The sequence below is a fragment of the Wolffia australiana genome, chromosome 5, assembly GCF_029677425.1.
Source record: "Wolffia australiana isolate 7733 chromosome 5, ASM2967742v1".
Lineage (NCBI taxonomy): Eukaryota > Viridiplantae > Streptophyta > Magnoliopsida > Alismatales > Araceae > Wolffia > Wolffia australiana.
Genome location: NC_135839.1, coordinates 1,048,844 through 1,069,094, shown reverse-complemented (window position 1 = coordinate 1,069,094; position 20,251 = coordinate 1,048,844). Strand labels below are relative to the sequence as shown.

The 20,251-nt window shown below is 41.9% G+C and overlaps 2 protein-coding genes across 2 annotated transcripts in view; both read left to right on the top strand.

The window, feature by feature from the left end:
- The first annotated feature begins 3,333 nt into the window (after nucleotides 1-3,333).
- On the top strand, nucleotides 3,334-4,620 carry PMD2 (Tropomyosin-like protein). The gene is made up of 2 exons (XM_078575675.1): nucleotides 3,334-4,203; nucleotides 4,287-4,620. The coding sequence occupies exons 1-2, from the start codon at nucleotides 3,341-3,343 to the stop codon at nucleotides 4,294-4,296; spliced, it is 873 nt and encodes a 290-aa protein (XP_078431801.1). The 5' UTR covers nucleotides 3,334-3,340; the 3' UTR covers nucleotides 4,297-4,620.
- A 4,420-nt stretch (nucleotides 4,621-9,040) lies between these two features.
- The window catches only part of ALA2 (aminophospholipid ATPase 2), a 33,577-nt gene continuing 22,366 nt past the window's right edge, over nucleotides 9,041-20,251 (top strand). The window contains exons 1-7 of the mRNA XM_078575060.1: nucleotides 9,041-9,179; nucleotides 9,270-9,367; nucleotides 9,696-9,857; nucleotides 16,680-16,893; nucleotides 18,867-18,983; nucleotides 19,461-19,553; nucleotides 19,645-19,819. Of these exons, the coding sequence (XP_078431186.1) occupies nucleotides 9,733-9,857; nucleotides 16,680-16,893; nucleotides 18,867-18,983; nucleotides 19,461-19,553; nucleotides 19,645-19,819 (724 nt within the window). The 5' untranslated portion in view covers nucleotides 9,041-9,179; nucleotides 9,270-9,367; nucleotides 9,696-9,732. The remainder of the gene's footprint in view (nucleotides 9,180-9,269; nucleotides 9,368-9,695; nucleotides 9,858-16,679; nucleotides 16,894-18,866; nucleotides 18,984-19,460; nucleotides 19,554-19,644; nucleotides 19,820-20,251) is intronic.

Below are 20,251 nucleotides of genomic sequence, written 5' to 3'. Positions count from 1 at the left end.
TTGGCTGATGTGCAAGTATGAACTCTATTAAAATAAAAAATGATACTCCATGTGTGGTCTCGAAGGAGACCACTTCCACCAGCTAGGGCTGGATTCCCGTTGGTCACACCATCCACTTTGAGCTTGAGTGAAACCAAGTGGCAATGCGGATCAAAGTGACCAGGATGCTCCAAGTGTAGAGTGTGTCACATGTAGATAGTGAGCGTCGAGCCATAGGTGGTATGAGGCGATGGGTTTGCCTTAACCATTGCTTAACGTGGCTCATAACTTCTTATGCGCTATGGTGGACCCTTCAAAATGAGAAGAGTTCCACCCTTACCATATCTCCCATAGTAAGTATGTTATGGTAATGTGTAGATAATGGCTAAGCTTCGATCGTGTAGACGAGATAAATATCTAGTCAAAACACTCTATCATTGTTAATGTAGTTGGAGAACCAAAAGTCCAACACCAATGGTGCGTAAATTGGCGCCAACATTCCATGGAGATCTCACTATAGGAGAGAGGTGTTCCATAGTCTCAACTTGAGGATAGACAGGGCAACAGTGGCAGCGCGAACTAATGCAGTGACAAATACGGCTCACCTCATCATTAATAGGTAGGGCACGTTACATGAATCTCCAAAGGAAGTACAAGACACGGTATATAATCGTTGGGTGACAAATGCATCGACAATAAGCCTGCATAGGGAATCTCTTTTGGAAGTTATTCGAAGAGGAAGGACATGAGAAATTCCCATGAGGTGTGAGTGTCCAAATAGGACGATAAGGGGAAGTCCCTATCTCAATGGCCATATCCGTCGATAAGAAGTAGGGTGTTACTAACGATATCCAAATTTGATATCCCTTATCGGATATCACAATATCCATTATCTCGAAAAGTCTGAAACATATCTGATAATGATAACGGATATTGATAATGGATAATGTAGAAATGGATAACTTTAAAACAGATACCGTTAAAACAGACTGATATCGGATACCGATATCGTTAAGTAAGATAATGATATCGATTATGGAATGATACAATTTTAGACAACCGATTACGTTAAGACTATATTTCTCTCTCCTAGTCTCTCGCTCTCCTTCCAGCTCTCTCGCTCACCCTCATGCTCTACCTCTCTCTTCCACTCTCTCTTTCTCTCGCATTCTCTCTCCCACAATCGATCTCTCTCCCTCTCTCACTATTGCTCTCTCTTGCTTTCCAGCTCTCTTGCGTTCTCCCGGTCCCTTTCTCGCCATTGCTCTCTCTCTCTCTCGTTCTCCCGGTCCCTCTCTGACTCTCCCTCCCTCTCTCTCGTTCTCCCCACTCTCCTTCTCTCTCTCTCATTCTCATCGCCTCTCCCTCCCTCTCGCTCGTTCTCACATGCTCCTCTCTCTCGGTCGCTATCTCTTCCTCCCACTCTCCGACTCTCTCCTTCTGGCTCTTCCTCCCTCTCTTTGACTCTCTCTTTCTCTCCCACTCTCTCTCTCTTTCTCTCCCACTCTCTCTCTCTTTCTCTCCCTCTAACTCTCTCTCTTTCTCTCTCTCCCTCCCGCTCTCTTTGCCTCGCTCTGGCTCTACTCCCACAATCTCTCTCTCCCTCCCCTCCCGTGGCCTCTCTCTCTAGCTCTGCTCCCCCAATCTCTCTCTCTCTTTCTCTCTCACTCTACTCCCCCGATCTCTCTCGCTCTACTCCCCCAATCTCTCTCTCTCTCTTTCTATCTCGCTCTACTCCCCAATCTCTCTCTTTCTCTCTCTCTCTACTCCCCCAATCTCTATGTTTCTCTCTTGCTCTACTCCCCCAATCTCTCTTTCTCTCGCTCTCTCTCTCTCCAGCTTGTCAGTCTGTCTCCAACTATTGCTCATTCTCCCAATCTCTTTCTCTCACACAATAGAGAGACATATACTCTTATTCAATATGAGAATACTACTATTCTATAAAAAAACAAATATTATATAAGTAAAATTATTTGATATCAGATATCCATTCACGATATCAGATATCGAAACAGAAGAATCCCTAAAATTGAGAAACGCTCCCGGATAATGGAGACAATAACGGGTAACATATGAAAAAAATCCGTTATCCGTTATCCGATAACAGAACGGATATTGAATACGAAATTATCGATAATGAAAGAAAGCAAGATGAAACAGCTTCCGATGTCGATCTCCGATATCCAGTTTCGCATTCATTATCTGAACAGTAGCACCCTAGTAAGAAGTCTAATGGAACTCTATTAGAACTCAAAACTACCTTAAATAGATGGAAGATTTTTAGTGGTCTTAAAATAAAAAAATTTGTTGAGAAATGTGGACAAACTGATATTTATAATATTTTTTGTCCTTCTATTACGATACATTCTCCACTAAGGACGATTGAAAATGTTGAGGTCATTAGAAATGTTCAAAAATAGAAGAAATGACACTCAAATTTCATTTTTTGGGCCAAAAACTGCCGCTGAAATTACGGAGCGGCATTGAAAAAATCAATAAAATTTGAAAAAAAAAGGCCACCAAAATGATATTTATGGTATTATCCTCCAATGTTGCCATATTTTACACACCGGAAGATGGAAAATATTTTGTCATAAAAATTTAAGCAAATGGAAAATATACATAATTTAATAATAATGAAATGATATTTTCACCCTCAAGGCATGTCCAGCCAACCTGATTCACATTTACCTTTTTATTCGGGCGAAACTACCGTTGAAAGATATTCGGCGGTCTTAAAAAAGGAAAAAACATACATTATTTTGGAAAAAAAGGAGAGAGAAATGACGATTAAGCCCTCATCCTCCTCAGCCGGCGACGATGGAAAATATTTTTGTCAGAAAAATAGAAGCGAATGGAAAACATACATATTTAATAATAACGAAATTATATTTTTTACCCTCAAGGCATGTCCAGCCAACCTGATTCACATTTATATTTTTATTCGGGCGAAACTACCGTTGAAAAATATTCAGCGGTCTTAAAAAAAGGAAAAAACATGCATTATTTTTGGAAAAAAAGAGGAGGAAATGACGGTTAAGCCCTCGTCCTCCTCCTCGGGCGGCGACGATGGAGAATATTTCTGTCAGAAAAATATAAGCAAATGGAAAACATACATAACTTAATAATAATAAAATGACATTTTTACCCTCAAGGCATGTCCAGCCAACCTGATTCACACTACCTTTTTATTCGGGCGAAACTACCGTTGAAAAATATTCAGCGGTCATAAAAAAAGGAAAAAAACATACATTGTTTTTTAAAAAAGGAGGACGAAATGACGGTTAAGCCCTCGTCCTCCTCCGCCGGCAGCCTATAAATGCCGATCTTGTTCGATTTAGCCGCGTTTCAAGCAGAAGCCATGGCGGACGACGAAGCCCTAGCTCCGAAGGAGGCGGAGGCGGACCTCTTCCGATCGGAGGTCGAGTTACTGCGATCCGAGCGCGCTCTCCTCCTCGCCGATCTCGGCGCCGCTTCCGCGCAGGTGAAGCTCCTCCACTCCGCCGTGGAGGATCTCCAGGCCTCGAACTCCTCTCTCCAAGCCGAGCTTTTGGCCATGGCGGCCGCCAAGGATCAGGAATCAGCCAAAGCGGCCAAAACTTCCGATCTCGAAGTCGATTTTCATCGCCTGCAGCAAGATCTTGATTCAGTTTCGGCCATGGCCGCGGAGAAGGCGGCTCGAGCTTCAGAGCTCGAAGGCGATGTACAACGGTTGAAACAAGATCTTGCCTCGGCCACGGCCTTGAACTCGTCTCTCCAGGCCGAGCTCGCGGCTATGGCGGCCGAGAAGGCCGCGGATCGGCGCACGCTGGAGGCGGTCGCGGCGCGCGCGGCGGAGCTCGAAGGCGATGTCTCCAGGCTGCAGCACGACCTCGTCTCCGCCATGGCCGAAGGCGAGGAGGCCGCGGAGGAGGCCAAGGCCTTGGGAGAGATTCTCGAGAAGGTTAAGGCTGTAGAGAAAGAGAAGAACCTCGAGCTCGAAGCTATGGTGAAATTGCTGCGGGCCGAGAAGGATTCGGAGATGGAGAAGATGAAAACCGTGATCTCGAATTTGAAAGATCAGGCGCAGATCTACGAGCTGAAGTTGAGCAAATTGCTCGGATTGGAGAACGAAGAACAGTCAAGATCTCGGGGAGGATTGGATTGGAAGGTTTGCGCTGCTTCTACTGCTACGATTATCGGTTTGAGCGCGACGGCGTATTTTGTGCGCTGCGCGAGATCTAGGTCAAGTTCTCGCTAAATTTATTTTTGAATTTTGATCTTTGATCTTGGCATTCTCGTTGATCTGAGAATCTCTTCTGTTGCAGATCATCGTAGCGCGGAGATCGGATTTGACGAATTGCGACTGATTCGACCTGGATGTCCTTCGCATTCTCAGATCATTATCTGCGGATCTGAGCGCCTGATCGAAGTCTATCGCAATGAAATTAGTAAGTTAAATTCTGTTGTGCGTTGTATCATCACGAAGATCACGCATCATTTTTTTTGAAACTAGAATTTGAGAAATCTGTTCCTTCTGCAATCATTCAAGAACTGATCAAGTTTTGTTGATCACGAATTTCTGCCACAAATTTTTCCTCGAATATGATGTACTCTTCGCTCTGATGTTAATCAGATTTTTTTGGGAATTATTGCGATCAACCTGATGTTGATAAATACAAGAACAGCATCTTGTCTGATCGAATTGGAAACGAAAGTCTGCGGTAAAATCTAGATTATTATATCGAACTACTGGAGGGAGATTCATACATTTTCTTCCAACCTTTTCGGAAATAATATTAAAATCACGTCCGTGATATTTTAAAGACTCTATTTTTGTTGATCACAGATTTCTACAACCAATTTTTTCCCAAAATGATGTATTTCATCATTCTGATTTCCATCATATTTTTCTAGAATTATTGGACTCAGGCTAGTCATGAAAAGAATATATAATTGGTGGCAAAATCTCGTTAATGGGTATTTTTTGAATTATATGAGAGAGATGATAGACGAATGAGATAGATGTATGTATATTATTTTATGTGGTTGTTACATTCGTATATTTTCTTTTGGAGTTTGTGAAGTCATATTAAGATCACACTTATATTATATTTAATTCTGTATTTGGCGTTTATTATTCTTAAGCGTTAACAGGAACCCGGCGATTATAAAAGTCAAAGAGGAAGGTATTAATTTAGAAAATGATTGTAGACTGTAGTTTTCATAAATTTTTGCTAAAATTGAGGTTGCCATAATTCATTTTTAATGCAGATATTTATTAGTTAATTAGCATAAATATAACATGAAACAGCAACTGCGGATATTTGAGGAGCTGTAAGTAATTCATGAGCCGATATCTCGACATTTTTAGGATACTGCCCACGAATAAAGTAAAAATACTGATTATTAAAAATCACTAGAGAATTTAAATGTAATATCTGTAATTGAAGAACAGTTCTAATCACAAAGCAAATATTATGCATTGTTTTTTTGCTTCAAAACACAAAACTCTAGAAAAAAATCATATTACTGAGGAGAGATTGTGTAGTTGGAGTATCCATGATTGTTACATGTTTGAAAACTCAATCGAACACCGAACTTTTACATACATCAAATTCTCCGTGGTGCAGTGTTTTATCTGACATTCGGATATGATTTCAGATAACAATATTGGATATCGAAGGGATCTCTAATACCCGCCTGATATCGTATTTTAGCATCTGTAATTAAATCACAATCATAATTAGATACAGCAGGGTGAGTTGCTACAAATCACATGGATCTAGAATAATTCATATTATCGAGGATAGATTGTGTAATTGGGATATTTATGATTGATCCATGCATCCAAACTCAATTGAGAACTAACTTTTTACGGACATAAATCCTTGGTTCGTCCAATATCCCGATGTAATAAAGATGACTTCAAAAGCCAGCATTGGATATCGAGCATATCTCTAATATTAGGCTGATACCGAATATCAGATGACAAAGGGGTAAGTATGGTGGGTGATGGCTGTACCTGATATCCAAAACTGACAACCATACATAATATAGAGATCTAGATTTTGGTTCTCCCTGTTAAAGGATACATTCTCCCATGTGAAATGGAATAAAATTACAGTGGTTTAAATATCTTATTTGAACATTATGTATAAAAATGTCCCTTCCTTGAAAAATTATGTATTAATCCTGACAACTTCAACCCCTCTACTTAGATGAATATTGGTTAAATAGCTCAATTATGATGAATATCAAATAGCTTAAATATGTATTTGATATTACCGAAATTCAATTCATATGTTGGATATTGAAAAACCAGTACCTGACAACGATGTCCAATATTGTAGATCGGGCCCTGAGATGAGGATGGGTGCCAATATCAGGATGGATAATGATATTGTATACCTGTAAATATAGATATCGGATATCCAAAACTGATATCCATACATAATATTGAAATCTGGATTTTGTCTCTTTTCTTGAGAACACAGTGGTTAAATATCTTAATTAAGATCAATTTTAAATATTATAACAAAATAATCAGTGCCTGACGCCGATATCTGATATTCTGAGACAGGGATGGATGCCTATATCAAGAGGGATAATGGCATTGTATACTGGTACATATAGCTATCTGATTTCCCATATCTGATATTCAATACATCATTTGTTTCGTTATCGTCCTCCAATATTGAGATCGGGACAGACAAAGAACATTTGGGTGTCATCTAGGACGAGAAATTGGTCATAACAGACACTCTGTTTATTGCCAATAAAAATGAGATTAACAATAATTTCCCTAAAACAGAAAGCTGAAAAAATAAATTATAAATGATAATAGTTAATAAGAACATCATAAACAGAACAAAGCATCTATTGATTCGAATTAAATGGTATTATATACCTGTAAATACAGTTATCAGATTTCGCTTATGTGATATCTGATACAGCTTTTTTTTCGATATCGTTCTCCAAGATCAAGATCGGGACAGACAGAGAACATTAGGGTGTAACGTTTGCCCATCCCGATACCGGTACCGGATGTCGGTATCAGGACGGATACGTATCTGATATCGGAAAGTCAATTTTTCAGTATCCGTTCATTCCGATATCCGTCTCGATGTCGGCATCCATCTCAATCTCAGGGGGAGGATGACGAGATCAGCTATCGGTTGTGGATATCGGTTTTCGATATCCACACCGAAAGTATATTTAAAAATAATATTAGTTGATAATTATTCAGTGATAGGTCAATTTATCGTGGGCCAGAGAGTTAGGAGAGAACTTTTTAAGGTAAGTCGTCACATTTAATATATACAGCTACATATTTTTATTTTTTTCCATATGGGATAACGGGATCTGGGTTTGGTGTTAAATCCAAATCCCTTTATCCCATATGGAAGAATATAGAAATTTTCGCTTCTATTTATTGCACGCTGTGATAATATATTAAATAATGACTAAATGTAAGGGCCAATAAATATAGCGAATATGGGTTAAAATATAATTTTATCGTTTAATATAATGTCGGATTCATTTAACATATACAAAGAAAGATTTCTAAATTCTTCCATGTGGGATAACGGGATTCTGAGTTTACATTAAACTTCGAATCCTGTTATCCCATATCGAAGAAAATAAAAATTTTAAACTCTATATATTAACTGAGATTCAAATTAAATAAAACCATTTGATCCGGATACCGGTTCTGATATCCGGATATCTAAAACCGATATGCGGCATCCGGTATTCGTCTCCGACATCCGGATACCGAAAAACCGATATCCGGTATCCGATAACCTGTTCGTCTTCACCCCCCGATATCCGATACCGATATCCATCTAACCCCTTATAGACGGATATCCGATATCCAGCCCCATCCCATTTTTTCGCGGATATCGGATATCGGTTGTCCGATACCGGATATCGGACAGATATCGGTTGGGCATTTGCTATTAGGGTGTCATCTAGGATGAGGGATCGGTCATACCCGGCACCATGTTTATTGCCAATAAAAAAAGGAGATTGAGTGACAATAGTTGCCCTAAACAGAAAGCTGTAAAATAATAATTATAAATGATAATAGTTAATAAGAACATCATAAACAGAACAAAGCATATATAGGTTGAAATTAAATGGTATTGTACACCTGTAAATACAGATATCGAATTTCGCATATCTGATATCCGACACAGCTTTTGTTTTGGTATCATCCTCCAATATCAATATTGGGACGGGCGAAAACACTTGAGTGTCATCTAGGACTAGGGACCGGTCATACTCGTCACCGTGTCTATTGCCAATAAAAAAGGAGATTGAGTGTCAATAATTGCCCTAAACAGAAAGCTGTAAAATAATAATTATAAATGATAATAGTTAATAAGAACATCATAAACAGAACAAAGCATATATAGGTTGAAATTAAATGGTATTGTACACCTGTAAATACAGATATCGAATTTCGCATATCTGATATCCGACACAGCTTTTGTTTTGGTATCATCCTCCAATATCAGTATTGGGAGTAAAACACTTGAGTGTCATCTAGGACTAGGGACCGGTCATACGTCACCGCGTCTATTGCCAATAAAAAAGGAGATTGAGTGTCAATAATTGCCCTAAACAGAAAGCTGTAAAATAATAATTATAAATGATAATAGTTAATAAGAACATCATAAACAGAACAAAGCATATGTAGGTTGAAATTAAATGGTATTGTACACCTGTAAATACAGATGTCGAATTTCGCATATCTGATATCCGACACAGCTTTTGTTTTGATATCATCCTCCAATATCAATATTGGGACGGGCGAAAACACTTGAGTGTCATCTAGGACGAGGGATCGGTCATACCCGGCACCGTGTTAATTTGCCAATAAAAAAAGAGATAGAGTAATAATAATTGCCCTAAAACAGAAAACTGGACCATAATACTTATAAATGATTATACTTTTAATAACATAATAAACAGAACAAAGAATCTAGAGATTCGAATTAAATTTCAAGGATGTAATTATTGAATAAAATAAAGTTTCGTATAAATACCAAAATAGACGAAGGGATTGTACTTATTTGAAGATTTCGTGGTCTCCACGACGTTGACTGCTGCGAGGGAGGAAGAAGAAGAGTAACTTTGAAGGATTATTACGAGATGCATCTTCGGAGATGTATAATCAGATCGATGGATCATCCCTCCGAGCGCTATTAGCATATGTACGTTTCATGCGATCAATTTTTTCGTGGTGAATCCAATCTGTCTCGATGTCTGCTCGTAATTTCAATGTAAAAAACCGATTCTTGAAGGTGGTTGATTGGTGGGGATCGGAGCGCCGGATCCGATCGGTATTCCCTTCTTAATTCCAAGCGGCGGAGGAGGAACGCGATACAGTAATTTAAGGAAGGTAGAAGTAATTTATTGAGTATAATGTTTTTTTGTCTAGTTATGCAGAAAAAAAGTTGTAAAAAGTGGAATTTCAAGTATGAATTTAACGTCTCGGTCATGAATCCGCTGCGAACGATGAGGTCGGATCGCAGTGCTCGAGGTTTACGCGACGCGAGCTTTAGATCGATTTGTTTTATCGAATTACATTAGTTTTTTGTGTTTTATCATTGACGTGTTTCATTATTCTGATGTTATCTTCATTATCACATTCCTTTTATCACCACATTTTATTCGATCATTCGCTTTGCCTTTGTATTTCTTCTAATTTCTTAATTTTTTCTCTGTAGCTGCAAGTGCTGTGCGTAACCAAGTAGGAGCTTCACAATGAAGCGCTTTGTTTATATCAATGACGACGAGACAGCCCATGATTTATATTGCGACAACCGCATATCAAATAGGAAGTACACTATTTTGAATTTTCTCCCCAAGAATCTCTGGGAGCAGTTCAGGTCTGGATTCAGTTTCTTTTCCATTTTTGCATCGCCATGTTTATAGTCAAAATAATATTTCACTTTGGCATTTCATTATTGGTGGGTTGCATTCAATACACTGAAGACGAAACAAAGGCCTTAATTTTTGCCTCTCATAAATTCCATGACCTTTTACAATTGAAAACTTCAGACTTTAAGACTAGTTTGATCTAAGAACTGTTTATTAGAGACTTTCTCAAAGCCAGATGAAAGAAATAGTTCTTTTGGGGCTAGGATCCTTCAGTCACTTGTGAAAATACCCGTGTATTTTTTACCTCATAAATGAAGTGTTTTTTTTTTGAAGAAAATAGGGCAGACCACCCAAAACCGGTGGTCCACCTGATACTATTAAAAAAACGAAGTCATGTACACATCATTTACAAATATGACCGCACGTCCTGCTTTTATCCCCCTACCCCGCCAAAAAGATATTAGCACCTCAACGTCAAATATGACACTCTTGACTGAAGCCTTTCCTCCCTTGAACATCACTTCATTTCAGTGCAACCATACCGCCCACAGTATTGCGAGAATTCTCCCCCACTCCATTCTGCTCCGGTATCCACCCGTTGCTGATGCCCAAAAATCGTCGTCTGAGGAGATATTCGCCCCTGAAATCTGCTGTGAGGCCCATAATCCTTGAGCGAGGTGACATGTGAAGGAAAGGTGTGAGCAGTCTTTCTCCTCCCCAACGCACAAGGGGCAGTTGATGGGCTCCACCGGTGCCCACCTCCGCCGATAGACCCGTGTGATGATTTTCTGTCTCCTCGACAACCAGCCGAAAATTCTCACTTTAAGAGGAATCTTTAGTTTCAGCATTATGAGACATGCCTGACTGACTTCTGGGTCATCTCTCGCCACCCCTCGAATCTTCAAGTATGCATCCTTCACCGAGAAAGGTGGCCCCCACCATACCCATCCGTTTCGAAAATATGCTGATGGGCTGAGAGGTAGGAGGATCTCCTGCATTCCCAACAACTCCTCAGACCGAAGGATTGATAATGTCTCAGAGAGGGTTAGGACCCAAGCCCCGTCCCAACATTCCCTGACTGTGGCAGTTGGGTTCCTTGTTAGAGAAAATAGTCTAGGAAACTTCAACTTCAAGGGACTTGTTTTGACTAGTTATCATGCCAGAACTGAAAGCCTTCCCCATCTCCTTGTTTGGGCTCAAATAACTCATGGATGTGAGGGATGATTTGACGTAGGGTGCGCCAAAAAGGGGACTCCCCCCTACTTCTCACCCATCGCCTTTCCCAATCCATATCTCGGACATATATGTCTCTTAGGACATTGACAACCAGACCCTCCGCTGGTGTCATAACTCGTTCGATCCATTTAGCCAGCAATGCCGAATTCATGGAGTCCAAGTGGAGAACCCCCAGCCCTCCATGTTTCACAGGTCCACAGACCACATACCATGCTACTAGGGGTATCCCCCTAAGATCCCCCTCTCCCCCACCTCCCCAAAAGAATTGCCTCATTAATCCCTCTAGCCTCTTTGTCACAATTGCTGGTGCTTTATATACAGATAGGTAGAAATATAGGGATCGCTGAGAGTACCGATCTCAAAAGTACCAGTCGACCTCCTCGTGATAACAGCTTGTTCTGCCAGCCCTCCAACCTGTGCTCCACCTTGTCAATCACTGGCTGCCAGTCTGCAGCTAGGATGCGTTTCCCTGTCAGCGGAAGACCCAAATACTTCATTGGTAGCGAACCTCGGGGTGTGCCCTAGCGGATTAGCGCATTAGATCTCCTCCAACGACAGGCCGTATCCCACAAAGGCTGACTTTTCTCTGTTGAAACGTAGCCACGAGAAATCAGCAAATAATTCTAACAGGGACGATATGATGTGAGCTTCTGCCGCAGCTCCTTTCATGAAGAATGTTGTGTCATCCGCATATTAGTGTGGTGGAATACTCCTGGGGTAGCTCGCTGTGTGAAAGCCACACAGTAGGCCGTGTTCACACGCCTAAAGGCTACATGTGGCCGAAGTGTCTACTGCAAGGACAAACAATAATGGGGCTAGTGGGCATCCTTGTCTGACTCCTCTTCGTGGGCGGATCCATCCTCCTGTCGAGCCAGTGACCAAGACTGAGAAAGAGTGGGACGTAACGCAACGTCGCACCCAGACCACGCAGTCCTTGGAAAATCCTCGCTTTCGCATGACGGACCATAGAAATCTCCAATCGAGTGAATCACAGGCTTTTGCAAAATCCACCTTCCAAATAAAGCCCTTGGTCCCATTTCTTTTCCGAGCTGAAATGATCTCCCCCGCCACCACCGCACTGTCTTGCAATTGTCTTCCCGAAATGAAGGCCGATTGAAAGGGTCCAATTAAGCCCCCAATCACCCCCCTCCACCGGTTAGCCAACACCTTGGCGATGATGAGATAGGTAGAATTCAATAGAGCAATGGGTCGGAAGTCACCCACATTCACCGCTTCCGAGCACTTGGGCAACAGAAATAAATGTGACCAATTCAGTCTTTCCATGCCAAAGTTACCCATCCGGAACTCGTCCAATGTATCCATCACATCTGAGCCTACAACATCCTAGAATTCGTTAAAGAAGAAGACTGGGAGTCCATCAGGGCCCAGGGCTCCTTCTCCATTCAAAACCTTGGATCGCGTTTCGTACCTCTTCTACGAAAAAAGGCTTCACTAGCTCAGCCTGTTGTGTTTGTGATAACCGAGATATGCTTCTACCTTCCCATCTCCACTGGTTGCGAGCCCCCTGCTTAGTGACTGTTCTGAAGTGATCTGCTAGTGCTTCTCCCACCCCTTGTGTCCCCATGACTTCACGGTTTCCCATTTTCACTCGTGGTATATGATTTGACCTTCTCCTTCCATTCGTCACCATATGGAAGGACCGTGTGTTGATGTCCCCCTCCATCAGCCAAAGTTGCTGCGACCGCTGCCTCCAATCCATTTCAAGCTTCATATCCTCTTCCTCCACCACCTCTCTGCATGTTTTCTTTCCTTGAGTTCGGAGTCTATCAGGCATCTTGTGTCTTCGATGGAGTCCAACTGTTGGACCCATGGAAGGGCTTCGTCTCTTCGCTGGCGTCTTCCCTCTTGGATCTTTTTTTTCACCCCGATAAGGTGTTCTCTTAGACCTGCCAATTTGGTGGCCAGCCTCATTGTGGCGGTGCCCTGTACTGATTGACTTGTCCACCATGTTATCACTTCTTTGAATCCCTTCTCACGAGCTATCCAACTTAAAATAGGTGGATCTGTTCTGGCCAACATTAGCTTGCCAGATAATTGGAACATGATCAGATAATGGTCTGGGGAGTGCTCGTACATCTGCCATTGGATACTCTTCCAATAGGTCCACCGAGCAAAGGAATCTGTCTAGGCGAGAAAATGCGGTAGGGCCTCTCGTACTTTGCCAGGTGTAATTACAATTTGTCGGTCCCATTTCGTGTAATCCCGTCTCTGATATGAAAGACCAGAAAGCCTCTGACCCTGGATCCTGTCCCCCCATCCCATTCGGTCTATCACTTAACTCCAAGGTCACGTTGAAATCGCCTCCAAATAACAATGGTATCCCGTGAAAGAGGTAGACTACACTTTCCATATCCTCCCATAACCTGTGTCGATGGGCTGCAATAATAGGGCCGTAAACCGATGCCACCATGCATTGAAAACCGTCGCTCCTCTTCATTTTTACTGCCGCCACATACTATCCCGTCCATGACCCCTCTTTAGTAAAGGTCGTCGTATTCCATGCCACCAATAGGCCCCCGGATCTACCTGTGGCATTTACACCCACGAAGCCCTCGAGAAAACCTCGCCCCACCAAGTTCCATTCTTTTGTTTCACACCTCTCCAACATCATCTCTTGTAGGCAGACCACATCGGCTTCCCAGTCCCGTAAGTAGCTCCCCATCACTCCCCGTCTCCCTTCATCCCGTAGACCGAGCACATTTCACAATACACACTTCATCTATGATATAATAATTGCCCTCCCTGCATCTTCTCCGGTGCCACCTCCACTACCTCCGCCAACTCAAGCAATGTCGGGTGTGTGATTTGAGTTTCCTCTGTCTCTATTTCCTTTATGTGGCTTGATGACTCTATGATCTCTTTTCCCTTGGAGCTTTGACCCTTTAGTGCTACCCTGTGTGTCTCTTTTCGAGATTTCGCTTTCTTTCATCTGCTGTCTGCAATTAAGCGCACCTGACCGTTTTGCGCGGACACCACCCAAGTCTTCTTACCATCTGCGTCCGTTAAAGCCAGTTTCCCGCTTTGGTAATCATGCCCTTGAACCGGCGAAGAGCTTCATTAGTTATCTGCCGCATCCTCTTCCGTCTTGGGCTTCGGTCTTTCTGAACCTTGTCCACAGTGGCCGATGTCAGGGGTATGGCCGATGATGCTCTTCCCCTGCATCTTATTGCCGCTCTCTACTCCTTGTACACCTTCCTCCATGGTAGGTCGCACCGACGGGGGTCTTGTGGGGGAGCCCCTGAATTCGCAAGGTGCTGCTGGGGGAGTCTTGTGGCTTATTCTTTCCTTGAAGGTTTTCGTGTGTCCATGTGACCAGGCTGATTCTGGTAACGACTCCCCTTCTATCACTTCAATGTCTGTAACACCACGTTTGGGTCCCCGAATTCCAACCCTGTCGAGATGATACTCTTAAGCCGTTCGAATGAGGAGACCAATTTTGTCATTGTCGATTTATTGCGATGCACCAACGGGACCCCGTGCATCTCCACCATGATCCCCATTTTTTTTACTCCAGCTCCATCAGTGGGGAGTATCCGCCGCCATCTCACCTCCATGGTGTCGGTGATCCGTTGCTTCCAGCCGCATATGCCACATAGGCAGCCATCGGTAACCCTCTAACAAGCAAGATGTTGGTATCTATCCGTCGTATCTCCGCTTGCTCCAGCTTCGGGAATTTCTGCCATAAGCCAGCCTGTACAACCTCGGTCTCTGGACTATCTCCGAAAACATCTCCCACCAGGCATTTTTGGAGAATGTTAGTGCCCTCATCCTCTCCTTCAGTAGATCTTTTGTTGTCCTTGGCTTTGAATCGGGTGTCCTGTCTGCGTCTGAATTGTGTTATATTCTCCTCTTCCTTGCCTACACTCTAACTGGCGGTATCCTGTCCTTTGGCACCCCCGGCAGATCACTGGATCTTGACAGTCACGTGCGTGGTGGCCTCGCGCTTAACATCTGAAACAAATGTTTTTCTCTCCGAGGAGTCTTCGCTGTATGGGCCCATTGGCAGGTTGAGCCCTCTTCGCGCAACGAGATCTCACCGTCACCCATCCAACCGCTTCGTTCTCCAATCCGCACGAGACTTCTTGCTCGTGTGTCGACCTCATGTGTTGTCTTGTTCCATCTATGCCCCTGCCCGCTACAGCAACTCTAGGGTCCTCTTGCACTCCCTCTGCATTAATTGTGTGCCCCCAGGGTCTGCTCTCTCTTGCCCAGGTCCCACTCCCCCATCTTCCTTGCGGCATTGGTCCTTTTCTATCCTTCTTCTGATTGTTGTTCAGGGCCCCCTTGTCACTCTCATGTGGCCCTCCCTTGTTTTGAGAGTGCATGGGTCTCTTTCCCCTCTCTTCATCTCCTCTTTGAGCATGAGCTCTGTACCTGCACCCGTCTTGGAGGAGCAACTCCTGTTCCAGCATCTCCCACCGACGAGTATCATATCGGAAGGTATTTCGGCGAAAGCCTTCTATCGTTGCATCTCTCATGCCACGGCGAGATCCCATTCCACCTTCATAGAATTCTCTTCAAGTATCGCGTCGCCGGCCCCGAGTGTTGTAAAACTTTGCCTTGGTGATCCCCTTCTGAAACTCGATCTTAAGAGGCAGCCCAGCAGACATCTGTCCCTGCAAGGTTCTCAATGCAAAGACCGCGTCTTCCACCATTCTTAAATTAACAAAGGCATAGCTTTGCCCAGGTAGGAAAGCAGTAGTTTCCAGGACCCCAAATCGTAGGAACTGCTCCAACAACATGCCCTGAGTAACTTGGGGCGGGAGGTTTCCCACCCATAGGTGGCGACTCGGCTGTGCTTCTGCCTGCCCCAACGGATGAGTCTGGAGATTAACTCCATTCACCCTCTCTTCAATTCTGGGATTGAACGCACCGCGATGTTTCTCCCTTCCCCCGCTGATCTGGGCCACCATTCTCTTGCCGAACGAGCGCTGCGCTGCAGCTGCTGCGGACAAAGAAAATGGAGAACCTCGGGCGAGCGCTGCTCCGATCTGGTTCCATAAATGAAGTATTTTATCCAAATTATTGTCACGATGAAGTTTTTTTCCACGAAAGAAGTTTCTTTAATTGATGGAAAAGCTAGTCTTCCATAGGATAAATTTTTTGAAAATATTTTTTAAGACCTTCTACAGCTACTATTTACATGTGTATCTCGTGCAATTTTTTTTTGATATGAATGAATCTGCCTTTTCTGAATAATTCATCGCCCCCTGGAATTTTCTTGAAAGTTTCCTTTTGCAGAATTTTTATGATCAAATAATCATGGGGGGGGCGTGTGTCCAAAAACTGTCCTTTCATTCAAAATCTCTTACATAATCTCTGAATCTAACATTCTATCATCAACGTAATAGTAAGACTTATCATCCATTCAGCTTTTTTTCGCCTGCAATATTTTCTTTTATTTCAACGTTTAGGTATCGTTAGTGCAGAGTGAAATTTTGGTGAAAATATACTCCGTTGAGTAATTTATTCTTTGGCTGTCATATAACAAAATTAAGAATGCAAAACCAAATGTCTTTGACTAAATACATATATCAACTGATTTCTAGGAGTATGACTAAATCGCATTTCAGGAGGCTTATGAACCAATACTTCTTGCTGATTGCATGCCTCCAGCTTTGGCCGCTCATAACTCCTGTGAATCCCGCAAGCACTTGGGGCCCACTGATCTTTATTTTTTCTGTTTCTGCTTTTAAAGAAGCGTGGGATGATTACAATAGATACCTCTCCGATAAACAAGCAAATGAGAAAGATGTATGGGTCATAAGAGACGGCATCAGAAAACGAGTGAGTTGAATTTAGCCTGCACACTGACCTTTTCTTTAATTATAAAATGAATATTCGTAATAGTTATGTATTGGATGACCATTGCTTCATGAAACTTTTTACGCTGTATCTGCGTCAAAATATCTTTACATTTTGTACACTCTTGTTACTTGTGTCACGAAAATTATAGATCTCTTGGGGGTATTTCTTTTATTTCAGCTGTTGGTTGAGGTTGATTAAAAATCTTGTTTTTTCCTGATCTGAATTGGCTTTTCTATAGGACAAGTGTTTTAGTTTTCTTTTTCACTTTTTCCTTCTTTCCAGTGTGATATCGTTCCGAGAAATCTTTAGAGAAAAGATGGATCAGAATATATCCAACTAGCCAAATATCCAATAATACTGACTGATGTCCAACGCAATTCAGTACTGTATCAAGGACAACGTAGAGAGGAATGGAAGGAAGATGGAATGAAAGTGAGAATGCGGACTGACAAATGGAGATCTCGAGTAGAGCTCTCCCCCTCTGGAATCGCAGGCCTGATCCTGTTCCTCCAGCCTCCAGTTGTGACTTGCAACTGAATATTGAAAATACCAAAAGTGTCGTCCTCCCTCCCGTTTCTGCTTATTAATATCTTTCTCACACGTGCTGTATTAGTCAGCACGTGGTCTTCTTATTGATGGCTTTTTCTCTTCTTTCTTTGGTACTTCTTGGAGATGAAGCGTCGAGTATCACAGTGTATGTGATGGATTTCCATCTTTTAACTGGAATGGACAATCTGAGAGTTGAACCTCTTAATGTATGAAAACAAATTATTTTTGAATTTCATCAGTAACTGTTGCTTTAGACTGAGGGTTTTGTTAGGCTCATCAAAAATAAACTACGAGTAATCCTGACAGACGTTAGATCTTGTCTTCAATCTATGCGAGGAATGAGAATTCACCGCCAAAATGTGATCAAGAAAATGTCCACAGCGTATGTAGCGGAATGGTAGGAAGGAATTCGATAGCATATACAGGTAGGTAAGTTCTGGTCCAATCGGCTACTTCTCCTCCTCCTTTGCTCAGGCCAAGAGTATCTCCCTCTCCCTCTGAGTGCACAAACTAAATTCTTGAAGATGAGCGTCCCAACTGAGCCACCAGTATTGATAACGTCCACATTCCTGCCTTTATTCGTTCAATATCTCATGTGCACCATATCTCACACATGCCTGGAAGTTCTTACATCGTTTCTGCCCATGATAACTCTGAGGTTGGACTTTGTCACGGAATTCAGATGTGGCGAAATAAATTTATTTTTACAGAAATGATTAATTTTCCTTTTGCTCTTCGTGAATAGATCCGTTCCTCACACTTAATCGGATTAACTGTCTAAAAATGCGTTCCCAAATTGATTTCTAATTACCAAGATATGGGGAAGATAGATGCAGATGCAGAGAGCTATCGAGAAAGACGATTCTTAGGGCAACTGAAGAAAGAAAACAAAAAAAAAGGTTTTTATTTCTCTGATTAGGTGAATATATACAGGTGCCATTGTAACGGCTAGTTTCATATTTCAGATGATGTAACACGTGACGTGCACTATATTATTTATGAATGGCCTGTTTATGCATGGTGAAATGCTCTCGCATAGCGCAGTTTTAATGAATGATGAAATCCTGTTCGGTTGATAATGTTTTTTCGGTCATGAGGACGTTTGATGACCATATTTCAACACCTGAAGATTAATAATTTTTTGTCCTTTGTTCCCAAACCTGAGAGTGTAGTATCATACGTGGGAAAGGCACTGCAATATGTTCTTACATAAGTTTCCCTCCTGATTTGCCAGTGTCTGATTTTGCATTTAAGAAATTCTGACTTTTTAATTGGGCACGACTTAGGGCAAAACAGTTCCTCAAAGGTGAACTTTTGAAGATTCATTGATCTCATACTGATGCTCTAGAAATGCCCGTTTGTTTGCTATTGGGTTTTTCACCTCTTTCTCTTTACTTTTGCAGATACAAGCTCAGGACATTCATGTCGGGAACATAGTATGGCTGAGGGAAAATGATGAGGTCCCCTGTGACTTGTTGCTGCTTGGAACTTCAGATCCACAGGGTATCTGCTTTGTTGAGGTCAGCTGTTGGATATTCTTGATCTTGAAACTCTTACACATTGTTCATTTCTTCTTTATCCCTTTAAGTTTTAATCAAATTCACCTCGTCTATTTGAGTGAGTTATGGGCAAAAAAAAATGAATATTCGTCATCTCTTTAATGACCTAATTCCACAGCGACCTAAAGGAGACTACTTTCTAATCCGTGGAATTAGATATACTCTAGATTTTGCCAAATCCTTGAGCAAGAGGATAGTAAAGCTCACATGATATTTCATCTGGATATATTATTCCTTATTACATGAAATGATATTTTTCGGGAGGAACAGTCAACACATCTCTCTTACTCTCTCGTTCTCTCTTGTGTATCTGATATCACAGCTGATCGTGTGCATTTACCAATTACATATAATTCTTGAATTATACAACTTTTCATCTTTTAAGTCCCGTCGCTATCTGTCTTTTATGACATTGTCTAACTTGGACCTTTGTTCCAGACTGCTGCTCTGGATGGAGAGACTGACCTAAAGACAAGAGTTTTACCAATGGCTTGTGTTGGCTTGGCTTCAGAGCTTCTCTGCAAAATCAAGGCAATTGTAGTTCTGTTTCTTTTGCATATATGTGTTATGAGCAATGTTTATAGCTGATATAAATTCCCTCTTGCTTTTAATGATTGTATAGGGGGTGATCGAATGTCCAGTTCCAGATAAAGATATTAGAAGATTTGATGCAAACTTGCGATTGTTTCCTCCCTTTATTGATAATGACGTGTGTCCGTTGACAATTAACAACACACTGTTGCAGTCATGCTACCTGAGAAATACAGAATGGGCATGCGGAGTAGCTGTATACACAGGTTAGGGCTCGCTTGTCCTGAGACGCAGTTGTCAAATGCTTAGAAGTCTACTATTACATTTTTACTCTTACGTTATGCGTATCCTTTATTCTCAGCTTTGATGATAAATAATGTTTATCTCGGAAAAAGATTTCCTTTTTTCTGTCTCTCTCTCATAATCTCTTGCTCTTTGAGCTCTATTTGTCCTTCGTTTCCGGGCTTCCTTTCAAAAATTAACCTTATTTCTTTTTGTTTAGAAAGCAAAAAACGTTTTGACTCATTGTCTTTATTTCTTTATATATTTTGGAGGAAATTTCTTTATTAAAACCCCGTTGCAAGCTTTAGGACCTGAAAATATGGGCTGACACTTCTGGAATTATTTAGTCTGTTCAGGTCATTTTTGTGGTCGTATGATGTAGAAAATGTAACAAAAAGTGGTTCAGCTAAGGCATT